Here is a 22,152-nt window from a genome sequence, read left to right as displayed (position 1 = left end):
CTGTAAAAGATTCAATTTTGTCGAGCCTCAGTTTTCCCTGTCTGCCATGTGGGCTCATTATTTTCCCTTCAACATCCCTTATCTCTGCAGTCTTAGAAAGATTTCTTGGTCAAGGCCTGTGTCACCACAGGAAATTCTGGTGTGAAAAGGCAGTGGGATCTGGGTGGAGGCATGAATTTTAATAGCAATTCTGCCACTTGCTGTGTGACCCGAGGCCAGTAACTCAGCCTCTCTGGCCCTCAGTGTCTGTATAGGCAAAATAAGGACGTGGGATAATCTTCCAAGGCTCTTCCAGCGCTGCCTGAAAGACAGCTTTGAGTTGAGTAATATTTTCCTCTTCCTTGGTGACTTCATGCAGGGCTTTCTCCCAGACCTTCCAGGGTGGGGCTTTTAGAGCTGTTTCTTGGCAGTCAGAGATCATTACAATCAACTCATCTTATCAGCATCACACATCTGCATTGCAGCTTGGGATGTTCTTGTTTAAGGCTTCAGTTAATCTTGGTGACACTTTGTGTCTCCTCACTTTGTCACACTGATAGCAGACACTGAGCTCTTCACACACAGGCAGATCTATCTTTAGTATGCTGATTTATTTAAATCATAGTTTGCATTAGAGAGCACCAGTGATAATTGTGGTGGGTGTGGTTTTATTTTTAAGTTTTTGGCAAGATATTTGCAGCAGTTGCATTTTGTCATATTTGAACATAGTGTATAAATGGAAGTGAGTCCAAGTGAAATAGAGATTGTAATAGACTACTGCTGAGCTACTGCTGAGCTGAGACTGGCCATGCTGTTACCCACTCTGGGGTCCTTAACATCCCTTTCAGCAGTGGTTTCAGGAAGGGCTTGCTTTGGGGCTTTTGTGTGTGACATAAATTACACAGAAACTAAAGCTCATAGTACTGTCTCCAACAGCTTAGGGGACTGCAGTAATCATTACTTTATAACACATTTCAATAACCTAAGCAAAGAAATCTAGCTAGTAAATCATAAAAGATTCCATCCAGATAAGACAAAATGTCAGCTCAAGTTACTTAAGATAACAGCAAGAAGATAGTTCTTGGTGGAAATAGTTACTGGTTTTGCACTGTCTGCAATAGCAGGTCAGATTCTAGCCTAAGAAATATATGGTATTTTTCCCTCCTTACTTCTTCAATTGCCAACATTTTTTAATAGAATTTTTTTTTAATTATAAAAATAATTTCCATTGAGGAAAACCCTGAAAAGATTAAATAAGATTCACTCAGAAATAACTACTGTTAAAACATCTTACTGTCCAAAGGAAAATATATTCCTAAATGTATTTTATCTCATGAATGTGCAGTTCTTACCTGTTTCCCCAGTCATTGTCATTTAGGCTGGTTTCAATACTTAAATGCTATAAATAATACTACAGAGAACATCTTGAAGATTATCTTTGCATAAACTTTTGTCTACATTTCTGATGATTTCTTTAAACTAGATCCTTTCATTGTTAAAAAATTTTAATTATAAAGGCAGCCTCCTTAAATAATGTTTTTAACAAGGTAGTGTCTAAATAAAGTTGAAAAGGCAGACATTAGTGCAGTTTGGTGGAGAGGGATTGCCTGTGCAAAGGGTATCCTCAGTTTCAGCTTACTTGTCCACTTGCACAGCTATCTATTTAGGTAGTTGCTCTCAAAGTGTGTTTCCCATTTTGCATTTGGAAATGTTCACGTAACATTTCATAACCATTTTTCCATGTTTAGTAATTATGAGCTAGTAAACTTTCCCTAGCATTGGGCATTGACGTTGTTTCTGGCTTTTTATAATCACATATAGTGCTGTAGTGAATATCTTTGCTTCCCTCTCAGCCTCATAAGAGAACAATTCTAAATAAATTAGTTTGGGGAAAGTTAGAACTTTAAAAAGTTGAAAAGGAGAACTGTACATTTTCCTTCTTAAAATTTGATTAGGACCCTAAAAATATCTTCAAAAAAAGAAAAAGCTTTATTGAGGTATAATTCACAAGCCATAAGGTATCTCTTCATAGTTTTTGTCGCCTTCTTTGCTGCTTCTTCTTAATCTGTTTTTCTTTTTGATACAGAATTCCCTATGAGTAGGACCCAGAACCTGAGCCTTTAATATTTAAACCCTTCATTCTCTAAACAGACTGTTGGCTGGTGACATTAACCAGTCATATTGTATGTACATGATCAGTTTTGTGCACTGAATGAGCTGTGAGAGCATGTCATTATGGAATTGGACAGTGAACCATGACAGTTCTGGTGGACTTTAGGCAGGGGATTTTTTTTAATGTATTTAACTCGTTATATTACTGAAACAAATTCTGTGATTTATGGGACATTCTGCTTGATCAACTTTGGGAACTGTTTACGATAAAGGTAGCATATGTGGGCAGCTTCTCCAACATTAATGTACACACCAATCACCAGGGATCTTGATAACGGGACTCTGATTTGGGGACATGGATGGCCTTAGATTCTGGAGCTAAACCAGGTGGAACAGGAGAAGATTTTAGTTGACACTCAGACACAACATCCTAAATTATGTTGAACGACACGGTGAGAGTTATTCCCTTCGAAACTCTTTTGGTTCTTTTGACTATGTCAAGGAGAGTATTTGTTTGGTTCCAGTCTTTCTTAACACGTGCTAAACTGGCTTTCTTTCTTTCTTTTTTTTTTTTTAATACATCTTTTTTGGAGTATAACTGCTTCACAATACTGTGTTAGTTTCTGTTATACAACAAAGTGAATCAGCCATATGCATACATATATCCCCATATCCCCTCCCTCTTGAGCCTTCCTCCCACCCTCCCTATCTCACCCTTCTACTGGCTTTCTAACCAAGAGAGATCAGGCCTCTGGCCTTAGGTAAGCTACAGTGTCTAGTGCGAATTGAGTAACATTGTTGTTTGTCTTTATTTTCACAGTTACCTTCTATTTACAACAAGTGATACTGGTTTTCCATTCATGGTAGTCATACGAAGTTTCTGTTAAAAAGAAATTTGGGAGTTCCCTGGTGGCCTAGTGGTTAGGATTCTGGGCTTTCACTGCTGTGGCCTGGCTTCAGTCCCTGGTCAGGGAACTGAGATCCTGCAAGCCGTGCAGCATGGCCAAAAAAATAAATTAAAAAAAAAAAAAGTGTTAAAGTAGATTTAAAGCAAAATTTTTACTAAATAATGGTACAGGTGGTGTATGGATATGGCAAAAATTGTGAAGAGACAATCAGATGACTGACATTTAGGACACGCTGGTGTGGAAAAACGCCATGAACTTTGGAGCCCGGTAGCCCTGGTTTCTGCTTACTTTGCTGCTGATTAACTCAGTCTGCCATGTTGCTTCTCTCTCCAAGTCTCAGGGTTTTTTCTCCTGTAAATTGGGTCAGGGCAGAAGCACCTCCTGTGGGCCAGGCCTTGTCATGCTTGTCCTCCTCTAATCCTCACACAGCCCCAAGGAGCAGGGCATTCGTGGTAGTCCCATTTTGCAGAGGAGGATATAGGCTTAGCTGGTTGAAGGAACTTGAATGGAGTCCCAGAGCTGGGAATGGTTGGGCTGGGTTTCATCCCCAGGTGTGTCTGAATCTCTTTTTTGTTATTCCAGGCCACCTCCCTCTTTTAAATATAGAATTTGCTGTGGCTCCCTACCCAGCTGCATGGCAGTCTGATTAAAAGGACAAGTCATTGAGTACACCTGTGATCAACCACAGCGATATTCACAAGAGATGAGAGGTGCAAGTAGCCCAGATGCCTGTGGACAGATCAATGGGTAAAGATAATGTGGTATATACACACAACAGGTTGTTATTTAGCCTTATAAAAAAAGAGATCTTGCCACATGCTACAACATGGATGAACCCTGAGGCAGAATGGTGGTTTCCAGGGGTCGGGGAGACAGGGAAATGGGAAGTTGCTATTTGATAGGTATAGAGTTTCGGTTTAGAAGATGAAAAAGTTCTAGAGATCTGTTACGCAACAATGTGAATATCGTTATCATTACTGAACTGTACACTTAGAAACGGTTAAGAGGGTACATTTTATATTATGTGGGGTTTTTTTTAACCACAATTAAAATTTTCTTAACAGTTAAAAGGCATTGGTCAGAGGGCAATCTTTTTTTTCCCCCCCCCATCTTGGAAACTCTCAAGCATACATAAAAATAGAATAGTGTAATGAACCATGGACCCATTACCCGGCTCCAGCAGTTATCAGCACATGGCAGTTCTGTTTCACTTATAACCTCTTATTCACCTCACCCCACCTCACCTCTGATTATTTTGGTCCCAGACAGCATATAACTTTATATGATAGTGGGAAGCAGCCGCATAGCACAGGTTGATCAGCTCGGTGCTTCGTGACCACCTAGAGGGGTGGGATGGGGAGGGTGGGAGGGAGACGCAAGAGGGAGGGGATATGGGGATATATGTATGCATATAGCTGATTCACTTTGTTATACAGCAGAAACTAATACAACAATGTAAGGCAATTATACTCCAATAAAGATGTTAAAAAAAAAACTTTATGTGAAAATGCTTTTGTGTGTGTCTCTAAGAGTAAGAACCTTCTTTAAAAAATACCATTTTCACGCCTAAAAATGTTAACAATAATTCCTTAACATTCCTTAACATCATCGTTCCTTAACATTCCTGAATGTTCAGATTTCCTTGATGGTCTCATACATTTTTAACAATCGGTTTGTTTGAATCAAGATCCAAAAAAGGGTCCTACTCAAGGGCCAAATGTTGTATTTGGTTGATTAAGTCTCTGACATCAGAGTGTAAATGTTTAGCAGAGAAACAGTTTCGTTTCTTTCCCAAATCAGTACATGGAATGAGAAGTTCCTGACAGGCAGGCTCTTCCAGCTTCATAGCTTCGTGGTGGTTCAGAGCACGAGCCCCGGATATTGGGGTTGTGTGGGCAGTCGGTGCACTGTTGGTGGGAGGATAAATGGTACAGCCTGGGAAGTGGGTAGGATGGTGCCCTCTGTCAAAAAGGAGCATGTGTAGTGTTTACACATCCAGGAATAGCTCCTACGAAGAGCCCTCATGTGTAGCTAAAGGTATATGTTCAGGATATTCACTGCAGGATTGTTTGCACTAGCAAAGACCAGAAACTATCGGAGGTTCCCTCAGCAGGGGACTAATCAAATACATTATAAGAGAACTGTACCATGGCATTTAGACAGCTACTTAAAAGGTGGGGATGGGAGTGGGGGTGTGGGGGGCCCCCAAGATGTATAAAGTAAGATAGAGAATGGTGATACTATACTTAAACTTGGGTTTAAAAACAAAAAAAGGTAGGGAAGCAATATAGATACATTAATGCTTGCATATGCTTCGAGTATCTCCCCAGGGGTAGGGGGAAGATTTACCTGTTCACTGTGTGTACAACTTGAATTGTTTTATTAATCTATTCATATATTAATACACGTGTATACGCATGTGTGTGTGTTTAAAATAAGTTTAAATTAGGGTTTTTCAATAAGACAAACCTGGTTTTGAATCCTGACTGTTCCATTTAATTGCTGTGTGACCTTGAGCCAGTTAATTTCTCTGAGCCTCCCATCCTTATTTTTAAAATAGGGCTAATACCTATTCCTCATAAGGTGATTTTGAGGATTAGAAGAGGAATATACATTAAGTTCCTAATGTACTATGAGTTGTGACTATTGAGTACAACAAAGCCCCAGACCCACATTGATTCTGAATTAGCGTCCTCTAGACTTGAATATATACGTATTTTTTTAATAAATTTATTTACTTTTTTAATTTATTTTTGGCTGGGTTGGGTCTTCGTTGCGGTGCGCGGGCTTTCCCTAGTTGCTGAGAGCGGGGGCTACTCTCCGTTGCAGTGCGCCGGCTTCTCATTGTGGTGGCTTCTCTTGTTGCGGAGCTCTGGCTCTAGGCGCGTGGGCTTCAGTAGTTGTGGCACCTGGGCTCAGTAGCTGTGGCTCTTGGGCTCAGTAGTTGTGGCTCACGGGCTCTGGAGCGCAGGCTCAGTAGCTGTGGCACATGGGCTTAGTTGCTCCGCAGCATGTGGGATCTTCCTGGATCAGGGCTCGAACCTGTGTCCCCTGCATTGGCAGGCAGATTCTTAACCACTGAGCCACCAGGGAGCCCTGAATATATTTTTTATGAATGTATGTTATGAATGTTTCACAAAATAGGATTTCTTTGCCTCTTTTTCCCCCTTAATCAGTTAAATGCTTTCTTTGTTAGCCTGTTGGGGTCATCAAGTGACAGGGAGTGCTGGGTGCCAGTTTGAATTCAGAGCAGGCATTTAGTTGTTCATGTTTCTTATCCGTGACCTTTCTAGGTTTCTTTCCAGATAAGTAGCCTGTCTTCCTAAGACGTGTAAGCTGAAACCAAGTTACTAGACTTTTTTCCCCCAAAGAAAAAATAGCTTTATTGCCATCCCCCTGCTTGATTGTAGGAAACAAAATACATGCACCTGTCAAGAAGGCCAGAGAAAGCAAAAACAATCACTTGCAAGCTCACCCCCCAGAGATCAATATTGCTTGCCTTTCTTGAGTGTTTATTACACATCTTGCACTAGGCTAACCATTTAACATTTATTAGCTTATTTAATAATCCTTGGAACAGTTCTTTATGGTAGATGTTGTTATTAATCCCATTTTGTAGAAGAAACTATGACTTAATGTAACTTTCTCAAGATTTTGTAGCTAAGTGGCAGAGCAGAAATTCAAATGCTGACCCATTGAATACTAAAGTTCATGCTTTGAATCATGACTTTACACTGTCTCATTCACAACTTTCTCTGCACTTGTGCATGTACACATGTAAACATAAATCCCATCATAGTAAGTCTTCTGTTTGGTAGCCTGCTTTTTTTATATAAATTTATTTATTTTATTTTATTTTATTTTATTTATTTTTGCCTGCATTGGGTCTTCGTTGCTGCGTGCGGGCTTTCTCTACTTGCGGTGAGCGGGGGCTACTCTTAGTTGCGGTGCGCGGGCTTCTCATTGCGGTGGCTTCTCTTGTTGCAGAGCACGGGCTCTAGGCGCACAGGCTTCAGTAGTTGTGGCTCGTGGGCTCCAGAGCACAGGCTCAGTAGTTGTGGCGCACGGGCTTAGCTGCTCCGCGGCATGTGGGATCTTCCCGAACCAGGGCTCGAACCTGTGTCGCCTGCATTGGCAGGAGGATTCTTAACCACTGCACCACCAGGGAAGCCCTATATTGCCATTCTTAATGACTGCATAATTTCCCATTGTAGAGATGTGTCATAATCTAACCAATCCCTTATCAATGAGTATTTAATTGGTTAGAGATGCTGCTGAGATAAACATAAAGGTGTACATACATCTTGCACATGTATTCAGTTATTCACTGAAGGCCTTAAAATAGTTCCAAGAAATGGAGTTGCTGTTTCAAGGGAGTATTATATTTTGAGTATTGCATTTCAGTGTTTTGATATTGATTGCTCAGATGCCCTCAAATAATATGTGCCAGTTTGAGATTCTGTGGCTCTCATATGTACTGTAAGAGACAGTTTGAAAGTGTTTAGACAGTTCACACAACTGTTTGGCTTACAAAAAAAAGATGACCTTGTGTTTATAAACAGTGCCTGTTATTACACTATATTACACTAAAATAAATATATTTTATTTTATTTTATTTATTTTTTGATGTGGACCATTTTTAAAGTGTTGATTGAATTTGTTACAGTATTGCTTCTGTTTCATGTTTTGGCTTTTTGGCCGCGAGGCATGTAGGATCTTAGCTCCCCAACCAGGGATCGAACCCGCACCCTCTACATTGGAAGGAGAAGTCTAAACCACTGGACCGCCAGGGAAGTCCCCAGAATATATTTTATTAGTCTGTTATTTTGACATCTTTGCTCTGAATGCCTTTTATGGCTGAGGCTACGTGACATGCTACATTGACATTAGAAAGTTAAGGATTTCCATTGCTGTAGACCTCATAGAAGCTCTTTTATGAAGCTTTACCATGAAGTTGAGACAAGTAGTTTTACTACTAGGGCCCTTTGTTCATCGTTAAAACATTTTATTACATTATATTCATGGTGGATAGATGAAAAGAGAAAATGAGTTTTAACACCTGGATATAGTTAATTTTACAGATTTTTTCCATCTTTTTTCTCCCCTAATTTGATTTTTCTGACTAGGTAATATATTTACATGATTCAAGAGGTATAAAAGGATATACACTGCGAAGCCTCCCTTATACTCTTGGCCTTCAGCCACCCAGCTCTTTTCCCTACAGGCAACCAGTGTTGTTATCTGGCTCTTGCATATCCCTTCAGATATATTTTATGTACATAGAAGCAAATATAGGACTAGTCCCTCAACATACATTCCATGTCCTTTTAAAAGTTCTCCAGACAGGGATGTTATTTTTTCAACTGGAGATGAATAATCTTGTTCTGAAAATTGTGTAATTCACATTTTGATAACTGGCCGTCATGGGAACCAGAGACCCAGAGTTGGACTTGCTCTCTTGGTGTTGGTTCAGGGTTTGCAAACAAGGAGTCCTGATACTTCAAAACAGTTAGCAAGGGGCTTCCCTGGTGGCGCAGTGGTTGAGAATCTGCCTGCCAATGCAGGGGACACGGGTTCGAGCCCTGGTCGGGGAAGATCCCACGTGCCGCGGAGCAACTAGGCCCGTGAGCCACAATTACTGAGCCTGCGCGTCTGGAGCCTGTGCTCCACAACAAGAGAGGCCGCGACAATGAGAGGCCCGCGCACCGCGATGAAGAGTGGCCCCCGCTTGCCGCAACTAGAGAAAACCCTCGCACAGAAATGAAGACCCGACACAGCCATAAATAAATAAATAATAATTAAAAAAAAAACAAAAAAACAATTAGCAACAGTTGAGAAACAAGTAGTGTTGATGGTGATGAGTTGGATACAGAGTATAAACAGCTGCTTCCCCTGAGAGAAACCTGCACAGGGACTTGGTTTGGGCTGGTTAATAGGGAGTCACTTTTATCTTCTTGCCTGAGTGTTGCAGTGCTTTCCTGATGGCCCCTGTGATCCATAGTTTGGGCTGCCTTTCAGACACTCTGAGTCCTTGAACTCTAGGCCAGACAGTTGGCAGGTGGTTGCTCGGTCAGATCTTAGACGACATTGCATTGGAGTGCATTGATTAAAGATGCATTAGTATGCACTTTGTGTGCCCGCAGATTGCTCCTCCTCGCAGGGATGTTTCTGGTGAATTGCCAGACCTTTATTTTTTCCCATTTGAAGATACCGCATGCTTGTTACAGAAAATTCGAAAAATATAGAAATGTCGAAGGAGCAGGGGAAATCACCTATATGTAGTCCCATCACACAAAGTGGACCACTATTAATGTTTTGATGTGTGTCTTATTTTTATACAATTGTGATTGCATGCATTCAATTTTGTAAACTGCTTTTTCATTTATTCTAAGCATATTCCATGTCATTACAGAGCCTTGGTAAATGTCATTTTAAAAGATGGACTAGGACTTCCCTGGTGGTCCAGTGGTTAAGACTCCACGCTCCCAGTGCAGCGGGCCCGGGTTTGATCCCTGGTCAGGGAACTAGATCCCACATGCATGCTGCAACAAAGATCCCTCGTGCCACAACTAAGACCCAGCACAGCCAAATAAATAAATAAATACATAAATACATAAATATTAAAAAGAAAAAAAAAAGGTGGACTAGCATGGCAGGCCTTTCTCAATTAGATCATGTATACATGAGTTTGGTCATGGGCAGGGATGCCTACAGGAGCCAGGCAGGCGGTATAAATGAGCAGAGCATGCTGGGTGTGAGACAGTAGGGAGTGTGGGCTGGGGAGGATTGGGTGGCCGGGCCCATTAGAGGGGCAGCCGTCACTCAGTTCCCATTGCTGCCACTTGGGGCCTGGGCTGTCAGATATTCCCATTATTCCAGAGAAGCAGAAAATCTGTTTTTTTTGTTTCAATGTGAAATTGCTGGTTTTCTTTTTTCTTTTCTTTTTTGAGAAATCTTAAACATTCAGAGAAAAATATAGGAAACAGAATTGATAGTCATTAAACATTTTCTCTTATTTGCTTCAAGTCTCATTCCCTGTTTCTTTTTTTAGGAGAAATGATAAAATATTACAGATAAAATTGAAAAATTCTTCACATTTCTTGTCCCATTCTCTACATTTCACCCTGCCCAATTTGGGCAGCCACTATCATAAATTGTTGTATATCCTTCTACCCATTTTGGGGAATACTTATGTATACATAAATGCAAATCCATGAGCACCATATTGTTTTCTAAGTTTTTAGTCATAATTGTCACTCTGCAGCTTGCTTTTCCACTCAACCTATTTATTTATCCATGTAAATATATATAACTCTAATTCAGGTTTGGCACACTTTTTTGGTGAAAGATCAGGTGGTAAATATTTTATGTTCTGTGGGCCATACTGTCTGCTGCAGCTACTCAGCTGTGCTATTTTATAGCTAAAGCAGGCATAGATGATATGTAAACAAAGGGGTATGGTTGTGTTCCAATAAAACTTTATTTACAAAAACAGGCTATGGACTGGATTTGGCCTGTGGGCTGTCATTTGCTGACCCCTGCTCTAATTTATTCCTTTGAACTACTGAATAGTATACTATCTGTAATATGAATATACCATATTTTATTTTTCAATTCCTCTATAAATGGATGGTTAGGTTGTTTCCAGTTTTCTACTATTTTAACAGTGCTGCAGGAAGCATCCTTGTCTGTGTTTCCTTGTGCACAGGTGCAAAGGTTTTTCACCAGGACATACACAAATATAGACGTGGAATTGCTGGGAGGTTTTTTGTTTTTAACAACACTGCTCTCTCTCTTTTTTAAAATTTATTTATTTTTGGCTGCGTTGCATCTTCGTTGCTGCATGCGGGCTTTCTCTAGTTGAGGCGAGCGGGGGCAGGTAGAATGTGACCAGTCTGTGACCTCTATCCTAGAATCTCTATAGGAAGCCAGTAGTTAGTTACTAAGCATCCAATCTGCACCTGGTTCTAGAACTTGAGGCGGACTCCATGACAGCTAGCAAAGGTGAGAGTGCGTGAATCCAAACATGTAAGATTCTTTTTTTTTTTAATTAATTAATTAATTAATTTATCTTTGGCTGTGTTGGGTCTTTGTTGCTACGTGCAGGCCTTCTCCAGTTGCAGCGAGTGGGGGCTGCTCTTCACTGCAGTGCGCGGGCTTCTCGTTGCGGTGGCCTCTCCCGTTGCGGAGTAGGGGCTCTAGGTGCGTGGGCTCAGTAGTTGTGGCGCACAGGCTTAGTTGCTCCATGGCACGTTGCTTCCCAGACCAGGGCTCAAACCTGTGTCCGCTGCGTTGGCAGGCGGATTCTTAACCACTGCGCCACCAGGCAAGTCCTTAAAGATTCTGGAAGAGAGTGGCTGCCATGAGAAATGTGCAACTGATTTCCTCAGCGGACAAAAGAGATGAAGTTAGGGAAAGACTCAGTTTTTCTCGTGTAGTAGCCATTCAAATGGTGGTTGTTAACATCGGGATGACAAGTTCTAGCAGAAAAAGTATTCAGGACAAAAATGCTGAACTGCTGACCTGTGGTTCCTTCTTTCCTGGCAATGCTGTGAGTTCCTTTAAAGATTTATCACTGTAATTAGACTGACCAGAAGAAGGAGAAGGAAGGTAATAAAGTAAAGAAAGAGAATCAGGGCATCCTTCCAAGAAAACCCTCTCCTTTGAGGAGAACCCACAGCGAGATTTTAAGCCCTGGTGGCAGGAAATTAAATTAGTCCATCTTCCTGAAATAATATGTCAGTAGTACATGACTAGCTCAGCCGAGCTCTGTGAGTTCAGAAAAGAAATGTTGTTCTGTGTTCCAAATCAAGGAGATTTAATTAAGGGGACTCAGGCTTTGGGAATTACTTCTTTTTAAAAGATTTTTAAGATTATTGTAGGTCATTATCATTCCTTTGTTTTTATTGTTTTGGAGAGCTTAAAAATATATGCGGCTGTAACAGAAGCATCTGAACATCAAGATCTGCAAGAAAGCCTGCCGCAGGCTTTTCTTATTAAACAGGCTTGAGGCCACATTGTTTTGATAGGTAAAAGCTGGACAGCTCGGCCTCTTCCCGGGTATGTAATGTAAAAGAATTGATCCTCTCCAGTGACCCGTTCCCCACCCACCCCTTTCTGTTTCTTACTCCTTCAAGTCTCAGGTCTTGTCTAACTATCCCCTGCTCTGCCGCTGCCTCCCCAAAGGAGGCTCAGGGGGCTGGGTTCGGGCCTGGCACCTAGACAGCTTTTGCAGGCCTCTGCTGAAATGGAGGGAGAGACACAGGCAAGGGATCGGCCACAGCTGTAGCTTGGGGGACCATTCCCCTGGAAAAGAAAAGGAGACGCAGTAAACAGACTGGCCATTCTGACATCTGGTTCGAAACATCTGGCAAAATTCTAGTAGCATCTGGAAGGTGATCAATGAAGGGCTGCCTTTTACATAGTTTTTTTTAAATGGCTTGAGATTTACTTCTAATTGAATACTGATTAGGTATTTGGATCTCAATTTCAGCTGATTTTTTTTTTTAAGGATGATGACTACAAATTGAATAAGAGAAAATGTTAGAGATGTTTAATGCATAAAATTAGGGCTCACTAGTAATCTCTGAAATGACCCTGTGACAAGGGTTTTGGATGAAACTGTATTAGTTAATTTTAATCCAGCTTTATATTAGTTCACAAAGTACTTCCACCTTTGTAAGTGGCTTTTAGTCTCACAAGCATCCAAAACGAAGGAGAATTACCCCTATTTTACAGATTTTATAGAAAATGGGTGAAGAGAGGGTAAGAGGTCTTCTGGTTCTGCATTCTAGACAACATTATTTTATTAATATAACAACTAGAAGAAATATGAAAAGTAACTTGTCATGTTTCCATGCGCTTAGCGGCAGAACAATGTTTTTATGAAAGACCAACGGAGGAACATATTGACTCTGTGTTTATTAACTTGCAGCATATATACCTAGAGTGGCCCATCCCTGCTTCACATTTTCCCACCTTTTGTTGGCAAAGAATAGGTCATTCTCACAACTAAAAAGGATCCTGTTATTACTGTTCAAGTATCTACTAAAATTACAAATGCGTATATCCTGTGATCCAGCAATTGCGCTTCTAGAAATTTATCCTTACAGATAGATTTTCCCACACATGAAAGGGTGTGGTCCTAGGTTTTTCACAGTAAAATATCAGAAACAGCTTAAGTGCTAGAGTAGTGGTTAAATAAATAATGATGCTTCCATACAGAGGGATATTTTGCTGCTGTCATAAAGAATAAGGCAGCTCTGCATTTACTGAGGGCAACAAACTCCAAGATAGGTTGTTTAATGAAAAAAAAGCAAGATGCAGGACACTGCATATTACTGTGTATAACATACTACACTTGTGTAAAAAGGGAAAGGGTAAGTATGTATTAATACATATTTGCTTGTTATACATAAACTAGTTCAGGAGGATAAAAATCTAATAACACTCACCTTGTAAGCAGGGAACTGGGTGGCTGGAGAACAGGTAAAGGAGAGAGATCTGTCACCAAAGGGGCTTTTGAGTCAAGAACCATGTGAATTACCTGTTTTTTAAAAACCCTTGCACTGAGGTTTTCGGGAGTTTAAGGTCCTTGTACATACCTCTTTGCTCTGATCTGCTTGCTCCCTACCCCTTCCCAAAGGACCCATTTAATCATACTTTCTTCTGCTCCCTGAGTTTTTCAGCACCAAATGAAGTTCTGTTTTTGGTTTTATTTAAACATTTCTTAACATCTATTTTCTTATTTGCATTCAAATTGTATTAAATTTATTGATTGGATAAGTGCTTTCTTTGTAATGTATTACCCCACATCCTTGTTTATTTGAATACATTTTGCACAAGCCATAGTTGATGATTTTAGAATGGAAAAGTATTATCAGTACAAGATAGGAAATTCAAACAGTACAAACAATTGTACTGTGAAAAGTCGTTTTTCTCTCTCTAGACCTCTGAGTGTCGATGTCGTTTTTCTCTCTCTAGACCTCTGAGTGTCATCGGGGCCCATAGTTCCCCCGCGGAGGCTGCCACTGTTACCACTTTTACATGTATACTTACATTGTAGCATGCGTGTGTAAACTGTACTATACACGTTGTTCCTCATCTGCGTTTTTCACTTAACAACATATCTTGTTTTAGGATTGCGTTTAGGTTAGCACATTCTTTTTAGTAACTGCCCAGGATTCCAGGATTTGTATATATTAAATATATTAAATTTATTTAATCAGTCCCCTCTTGATGGGAATTGGGGTTGCCTGCAATCTGTTGCTACCACAAATGATGCCACAACACAGATATCCTTCTATCTGTAGGATAAATTCTTAGAAATACAGCTGCTAGATCAAAAGGGACGTGCATTTTAAATTTAGATAGATAGTTCCAAATGGCTCTGTGCAGAGGTTGTAGTAGTTCCACAGCATGTAAGATTACCCAGGCTTTTATAAAGTTTCCAGCTGCCTCAGCCTGTAGTATAAGATAAAATATCAGTTGAAGGGAGGACAAGCTAGTTAACACTATAGGTGGACTAGTGCTTTTATTTTTCCCACTGCAGCTGGTTAAGATCCCGTGAGGAAATATCCAATGTAGTGAAGTTATTAAGTGCGGCTGTCAGAAGGTTGGCAAGATGGAGGTGACCTGGGTGTGTCATCTGCTTTTCAGCAGCCCCCAGTGACAACTGTACTGTCCTTGCTTACTTTTGTTTTGTTTTTCCTAGGACCCTAGCATCGTGAGACTTAATTTGGATTCATAGCCCTTAAGATCGACCCGGTCAGAGCTCATCATGTCGAAGTTGAAAAGCTCAGAGTCAGTCCGGGTGGTGGTTCGCTGTCGGCCCATGAATGGCAAGGAAAAGGCTGCTTCGTACGACAAGGTGGTGGATGTGGACGTGAAGCTGGGGCAGGTGTCGGTGAAGAACCCCAAGGGAGTGGCCCATGAAATGCCCAAGACCTTCACCTTTGATGCCGTCTACGACTGGAACGCCAAGCAGTTTGAACTCTACGACGAGACGTTCCGACCACTGGTGGACTCCGTCCTGCAGGGTTTCAATGGGACGATTTTTGCTTATGGACAGACCGGGACTGGGAAAACCTACACGATGGAAGGAGTCCGGGGCGACCCTGAAAAAAGAGGGGTCATCCCTAACTCGTTTGATCACATCTTCACCCATATCTCTCGATCCCAGAATCAACAGTACCTGGTCAGGGCTTCTTACTTAGAGATCTACCAGGAGGAGATCCGAGATCTGCTCTCAAAGGATCAGACCAAAAGGCTCGAGCTCAAGGAGAGGCCGGACACTGGAGTGTACGTGAAAGACCTGTCTTCCTTTGTCACCAAGAGCGTGAAGGAAATAGAGCACGTGATGAACGTGGGGAACCAGAACCGTTCTGTCGGTGCTACCAACATGAACGAGCACAGTTCCCGTTCGCATGCAATTTTTGTCATCACCATTGAGTGCAGTGAGGTGGGCCTCGATGGCGAAAACCATATCCGGGTAGGGAAATTGAACCTTGTAGATCTTGCTGGCAGCGAACGGCAGGCCAAGACCGGTGCGCAAGGGGAAAGATTGAAGGAAGCGACCAAGATCAACCTGTCCCTTTCAGCCTTGGGTAACGTCATCTCTGCCCTGGTGGACGGCAAAAGCACTCACATTCCATATCGGGACTCAAAGCTTACCAGGCTCCTCCAAGATTCTCTCGGTGGCAACGCTAAAACTGTGATGGTGGCCAACGTGGGGCCTGCCTCGTACAACGTAGAAGAGACTCTAACCACTCTGAGATACGCCAACCGTGCCAAGAACATTAAGAACAAGCCAAGGGTCAATGAGGACCCTAAGGATGCCCTCCTTCGAGAATTCCAGGAAGAGATTGCTCGGCTCAAGGCCCAGCTAGAAAAACGGTCCATTGGCAGAAGGAAGAGGCGAGAGAAGAGGAGGGAAGGTGGTGGCGGTGGTGGGGGTGGGGAAGAGGAGGAGGAGGAGGGAGAAGAGGGTGAGGAAGAAGGAGATGATAAGGATGATTACTGGCGGGAACAGCAAGAAAAACTGGAGATCGAGAAGCGGGCCATTGTAGAGGACCACAGCTTGGTTGCAGAGGAGAAGATGAGGCTGCTGAAGGAGAAGGAGAAAAAGATGGAGGATCTGCGGCGGGAAAAGGATGCTGCCGAGATGCTGGGCGCCAAAATCAAGGTACTGTACCCTGCCTTAGGCGTGGTCTTTTTTCTTTCAAATCTTTTTGTTTTATTAAAAAAATGATATGAAGGATGGTGTGTCTTTAGGGTTTGTGATACCCAGTGTCCAAGGAACATGTGTTGAATTGAACTGGATGAAGAAAAACAATTTTTCTTTGACAGCAATAAGACTAACACCCATGTACCCCCTCCCCCGCCCCGGCCCAGTATAGGAAATAGAACAGTATCCATAGCTTTACAAGCTCTTTGTGTCCCCGCCCGCTCAGAGGTGACTGTTATCTTGGATTTGGTGTTTATTCTTTCCTTGCTTTTCTTTATAGTTTTCCCAAATGTGTATATATATCTCTACATAAAAGATAGTTTTAGTTGCACATAATTTTTATCTTTTATATAAATGGAATCCCACTACTGTGATCTACTTTTATTTGCTAAATGTTATGTTAATGAGAGTTACCCATATTGATGCCTGAAGCTGTGATTCATTCATTATAATTGTTCTGAGAATTCCGTGGTATTCCATTCTCCTGATAGTGTGGGTTGTTTCTGTTTCTTTTTTTTTTTTGCCCTGAATTCCTTGTACTTGGCTCCAGGAGAACACGTGTGCGCGAGAGTTTCTTGCCTGACACCATCAGGACTTAGGGTGCGTGTAGCTTCAACTTCACTAGACAATGACATGTCACTTTCTAACGTGGCCCTGTGAATTGAAGCCTCTACCAGAAGGGTATGGGTCCTGGTTGTTCCTCATCCTTACCAACACTTGTGATTAGCAGACTTGACTTTCTGTATATCTGGTAGATATACACTGAGATCTCCTTGTGGTGTTAATATGCTGTGTCTCTGATTAAGCAAGATACAGAACGGTTCCGTCACCACCCCCCGCCCAGAGGCTCCCTTGCAGTCAACCACTGTGTGGCAATGGCTGAATTGTATTCTAGAGCGTGGAGACGCCCCTTGTGTCGAGTGTTCTTTCTGTCCACAGTGTACAATTCCATCAGGTGCCTGGACTCTGGGCTGCCATAGGGCTTTAATGGCAGAAGAGAGCGCAGAGCTAGCTCTGGAAATCTGAGGAAGACCACTGCTTGACCACAACCCAAAATTCCTTTGAAGTTCTATCTTATGGAATTTGTGCAAACTTTAACTTCTACTCTAAAATGTATCTATGTTTATTAATTTAAAAATGACAAGTGATCTCTTTCTTGCTTCCCCTTCCCCTACCATATGAAGCTGTACTTTATCTGTGGCATCATAGTAGCCCTTTCACAGAGCTGGGTCCTATTTTACTTCAGAGGCAGGGGTCCTTTCCAAGACTGTCAAGACCTGGTGTGAAAATGGAGTCACATACAACACAATTAGGAGGTAACTGTGTTCCAGGGAGGGGCTTACTATGGGATTCCATTATGTCACTTCACCCCTCCTCACTCCTGCACTTGTGTAACTGGGTGTGCCCATGTTTGATTTCCATGCTGTTTTTTAAAATCACATCTGTTATTCAAGCCCAGGAACCACCTAGACCCTTTAAACAACCTGGGATATTTGGGCAACTCTCAGAAGCCGAGTGTGGCAAGACTCAGCATCACCTCAAGGTCACTGTACCTCTTACAAGTTTTATTTATGGGAGAATGACATTACATCTGTCTTTCTCCATCCCTGGATGCTGTAAAATCACAGGACAAAAGAATTTTAGAGCCAGAAGGGTGTGTGTGGTGGGGGGAGGGTTAGTAATCAGTCCAGCCCGTTCGTTTTCAGAGAAGAGGAAAATTTCAAGCGCTCCCTGAAACATGGCAGCAGGGGTATAAGTTTCTTAAAAGCAAGGTTGTGGGGTTTTTGGAGTCCATGCTTTTCAGGTGCAAATCCTTCCCCTGGCTTCAGCCACCATGTAAATGCTGAAGTCTTGCAGTCTATATAGTCAGCCCAGAGCTGTCTCCTAATATCCCAGCCCGATAGCCTCTGCCTACTGGACGTTTCCACGGAGATGCCCACGGCCACCCAGAGCCTGTGCCTGCCTGCCTTTTCTCAGTCGAGCCGGACTCCGAAGAGTTACCATTGCTGCCTGCTGCTCCCTCCCCCTTAAGCCTCTGAATGCTGCCCCTCTTGGACCCATCCACTCTGCTCTCCCCAGCCACTACTGCCCTAGCCCAGGCCTGGACCCTTAAAACGGCCTCCTGTCTGCTCTCCTTCCACCCAGCCTGCCCTTTTCCAGGTATTCTTCCTGTCGCAGGGGAGTTTTGTTTCTAAAACACAAATATGATTTTGTACCCTAACGCTCAAAGGACACGTCAGTGGTTCCTGCGGTTCTCAGGGTCAAGCTTAGTCTCCCTTAACGGGACTTGGAGGTTTTTGAGTTGACCCCTGATTGCTTTGCCAACTTCATGTATCACCACTCCCTACCCTACCCTCTGAAAAAAATTGTTTTTCTTAGCTAATTCCTTGAGACAGGAAGCTTTTCCTGACTCCCTCCAAAAGCCAGAATTCTCTCCCTCCAGTGTGCCTGTCCCCTTATTACTCGGTCTTTTCCTCCTGATGGGATCTGACTGCATAGGGTAAGAGGCCGCTTACTTGTCTGTGGCCCTCAGTGGACTCTCAGCTTTGTGATTTGTATTTACAGCTGCATCCTCAGTACCTAGCACATAGGAGGTGCTTCATAGGTTCTTAGTGGGGTCAAATACTTTGTACAAACAAACCAAAATAGTGTTTTTTAAAAAGAAAGCTGAAGTTCATGTATGTCTGGGGAAGCTGTATCTTCAGTGTTTCCAAGATAAAGCCCCCAGTGAAGCCGCCTCAGCCCCACCCGTGATGGGAAGGGTACAGCTGAGCACACCATATTTTCCCCCAGAGTTCATCCCCTTGGGCTCAGTCCTGAGCTCTTTATCTTTCATGGGCTTCCCTGTGAGGGGCTGTGTTCTGAGGGAGACCACTCATCAGATGGATTCTACTTTTTCCTCACAAAGGCCATGGAGAGTAAGCTGCTTGTTGGAGGAAAAAATATAGTAGATCATACAAACGAACAGCAGAAAATCCTGGAGCAGAAACGGCAGGAAATTGCAGAGCAGGTAACTTTTCATTCCTTTTTGGAGAGAATGGGGTGGGGTGAGGTGTGTTAATGCGACGGAGCCAATATCTCTTGTATTAGACTCTTCAAAGGGAACGGGACTGAAGTGTGTCACCCCTTCCTGGCGGGAGACCCTGATCTGGAGCACCCAGCCCCATGTTCTTGTCTAGACCTTGTCTCTAGGCACACTGATCAATCTTGTGATGTTGCTCAGAAACGTCGAGAAAGAGAAATCCAGCAACAGATGGAAAGCCGCGACGAGGAGACCTTGGAACTGAAAGAGACGTACAGCTCGTTGCAGCAAGAGGTGGACATCAAGACCAAGAAACTCAAAAAGGTATGAAAGGAGCGAGGCCAGGCAGAGGTGCCTTGAGGCTTGGGGCAGAGGGAGAACTCTGTTGTCTAGAGGGCTGCCCCCGTCACCTGCCTCTCCTGTTGGTTCCAGCTCTTCTCCAAGCTTCAGGCAGTGAAGGCAGAGATCCATGACCTCCAAGAAGAGCACATCAAGGAGCGGCAGGAGCTGGAACAGACACAGAATGAGCTCACCAGGGAGCTGAAGCTCAAGTAAGCTCTGGGCCTTCCCGGGCTCCCCTAGCACTTGCTGGGTGGCTGTTTGTTCACTAAGAAACACACCCCTGAGGACAGGGCCCTACTTCTCTCCACCCCATCTCCTGCCACCTTGTCTGTCTTCTGTTTATTCCAAAGAAAGTTATTTTCTGTCTCTGGGTCCCATCTGTTAACTGAACATCTTCACCAGATGATCTCCAAGTTCCTTTCCACTCTACCTTCCTGCCTTTAAAGAAGGCTTCTATCGGGCTTCCCTGGTGGCGCAGTGGTTAAGAGTCCGCCTGCCAGTGCAGGGGACACGGGTTCGAGCCCTGGTCTGGGAAGATCCCACATGCCGCGGAGCAACTAAGCCCGTGTGCCACAACTACTGAGCCTGCGCGTCTGGAGCCTGTGCTCCGCAAGGGGAGAGGCCGCGACAGTGAGAGGCCCGCGCACCGTGATGAAGAGTGGCCCCCACTTGCCACAACTGGAGAAAGCCCTCGCACAGAAACGAAGACCCAACACAGCCAAAAATAAATAATAAATAAATAAATAAATAAATAAATTTATTAAAAAAAAAAAAAGAAGGCTTCTATCTATTGATAAAAGGGAATCTTTTATTAACTAGAATTTTCTGAATGGTATAATGAACAGCCAAATACCCATCACCCAGATTCCATGATAAACAATCTTTTGTCCTCTATCTTTCATAAAAATATTTTAAAGCAAATCTTACCTCATGTTATCTCATTCCTATATACCTACATACATGACCACAGTGCTTTTCTTAAAAAAAGCTTTATTGAGGTATAATTCACATACCATACAATTCACCTGTTTAAAGTATACAAGTCATTTGTTTTTCCGGCCGTGCTGCGTGGCTTGCGGGATCTCAGTTTCCTGACTAGGGATTGAACCTGGGCCACGGCACTGAAAGCCCAAAATCCTAACCACTAAGCCACCAGGGAACCCCCCTGCAAGTCATTTTAAAAAAAATACATTTACAGGGTTGTAAAGTCATCACCACAATCTAATTTTAGAACATCTGTGTGTGCCCCCGGCCCCCACCCAAAGAAACCCTGTACCAATTATCAGTCACTCCTCATTACCGCCTCCCCCAGCCTAATAACTACTGGTCTACTTTCTGTCTCCATAAATTTGCCTATTCTCGACCTTTCATGTAAATGGAATTATACAATATGTGGTCTTTTGTGACTGGTTTCTTTCAATTAACATGCTTTCAGGGGTCATCCATGTTGTAGCATGTTATAGCACTTCATTCTTTTTAATGGCTGAACAATATGGTATTGTATGGATATTCCACATTTTTTCCATTCATTAGTTGATGGACGTTTGGGTTGTTTCTACCTTTTAGTTGTAATGAATAATGCTGCTATGAACATTTGTGTACAAGTTTTATTGTGGACTTACGTTTTCAATTCTCTTAGGTTATCCAAGAGTCTTACAGTTTTAGGTCTTACATTTAGGTCTGTGATCCATTTTTAGTTAATTTCTTGTGTAGTCTGAGGTATGGTTCCAAATGCATTCTTTTGTATGTGGATATCCAGTTGTTCCAGCACCATTTGTTGCAAAGGCTCTTCTCTCATTGTCTTTGCACCCTTGTTGAAAGTCAGTTGACCATAAATGTAAGGGTTTATTTCTGAATTCTCAGTATTGTTCGATTGAGCTGTATGTCTGTCCTTATGCCAGTACCGCACTGTCTTGATTACTGTAGCTTTGTAGTAAGTTTTGAAATGAGGAAATGTGAGTCTTCCAACTTTGTTGTTCTTTTTCAAGATTCTTTGTGGCTATTCAGGGTCCCTTACATTTCCATATAAACTTTAAGATTGGCTTTTCAATTTCTGCAAACAAAGCCAGCTGAGATTTTGATAGGGACTGTGTTGACCGTATAGATCAATTTGGAGAGTATTGTCATCTTAACAGTATTAAGTATTCTGATCCATGAACATGGGATGTCTTTACATTTATGTAAATCTTCTTTAATTTCTGTCAAGAATGTTTATAGTTTTCAGTGCAGTCTTTGCACCTCTTTTGTTAGATTTATACCTAAGTATTTTATTTTTTTGATGCTATTGTATATGGAATTGTTTTCTTAATTTTATTTTCAGAATGTTTTTGCTAGTGTAGTGTAGAAGAAATAAAATAGATTTTTGCGTACGTAATGGTATCTTTCCACCTAACAAAATTAACATTGTTTCTCTCGTACCCTGTCCATATTCAGATTTTCTTGGTTTATTAATATTAAGATCTACATAAGAACCATATGTTGCATTTGGTTATTATGTCTCTTAAGCTTATTTTAATCTGGAGCAATCCTTTTCCCTGTTAAAAACTGTTTTTCATAGTTGACTT

General features: G+C 42.2%; 1 protein-coding gene across 3 annotated transcripts in view; it reads left to right on the top strand.

Moving 5' to 3' along the window:
* The window catches only part of KIF3B (kinesin family member 3B), a 37,464-nt gene that overhangs the window by 5,813 nt on the left and 9,499 nt on the right, over positions 1 to 22,152 (top strand). For all 3 annotated transcript variants that reach the window (XM_068565713.1, XM_068565714.1, XM_068565712.1), the window contains 4 exons: positions 14,713 to 16,182; positions 19,133 to 19,234; positions 19,448 to 19,570; positions 19,679 to 19,797. In XM_068565713.1, coding sequence (XP_068421814.1) covers positions 14,779 to 16,182; positions 19,133 to 19,234; positions 19,448 to 19,570; positions 19,679 to 19,797 — 1,748 coding nt within the window. In that variant the 5' untranslated portion in view covers positions 14,713 to 14,778. The remainder of the gene's footprint in view (positions 1 to 14,712; positions 16,183 to 19,132; positions 19,235 to 19,447; positions 19,571 to 19,678; positions 19,798 to 22,152) is intronic.

Source organism: Eschrichtius robustus, chromosome 16 (assembly GCF_028021215.1).
Source record: "Eschrichtius robustus isolate mEscRob2 chromosome 16, mEscRob2.pri, whole genome shotgun sequence".
In the NCBI taxonomy this organism is placed as follows: domain Eukaryota; kingdom Metazoa; phylum Chordata; class Mammalia; order Artiodactyla; family Eschrichtiidae; genus Eschrichtius; species Eschrichtius robustus.
Note: the sequence above shows the minus strand (reverse complement) of the source record. Positions and strands in the feature narration are given on the sequence as shown.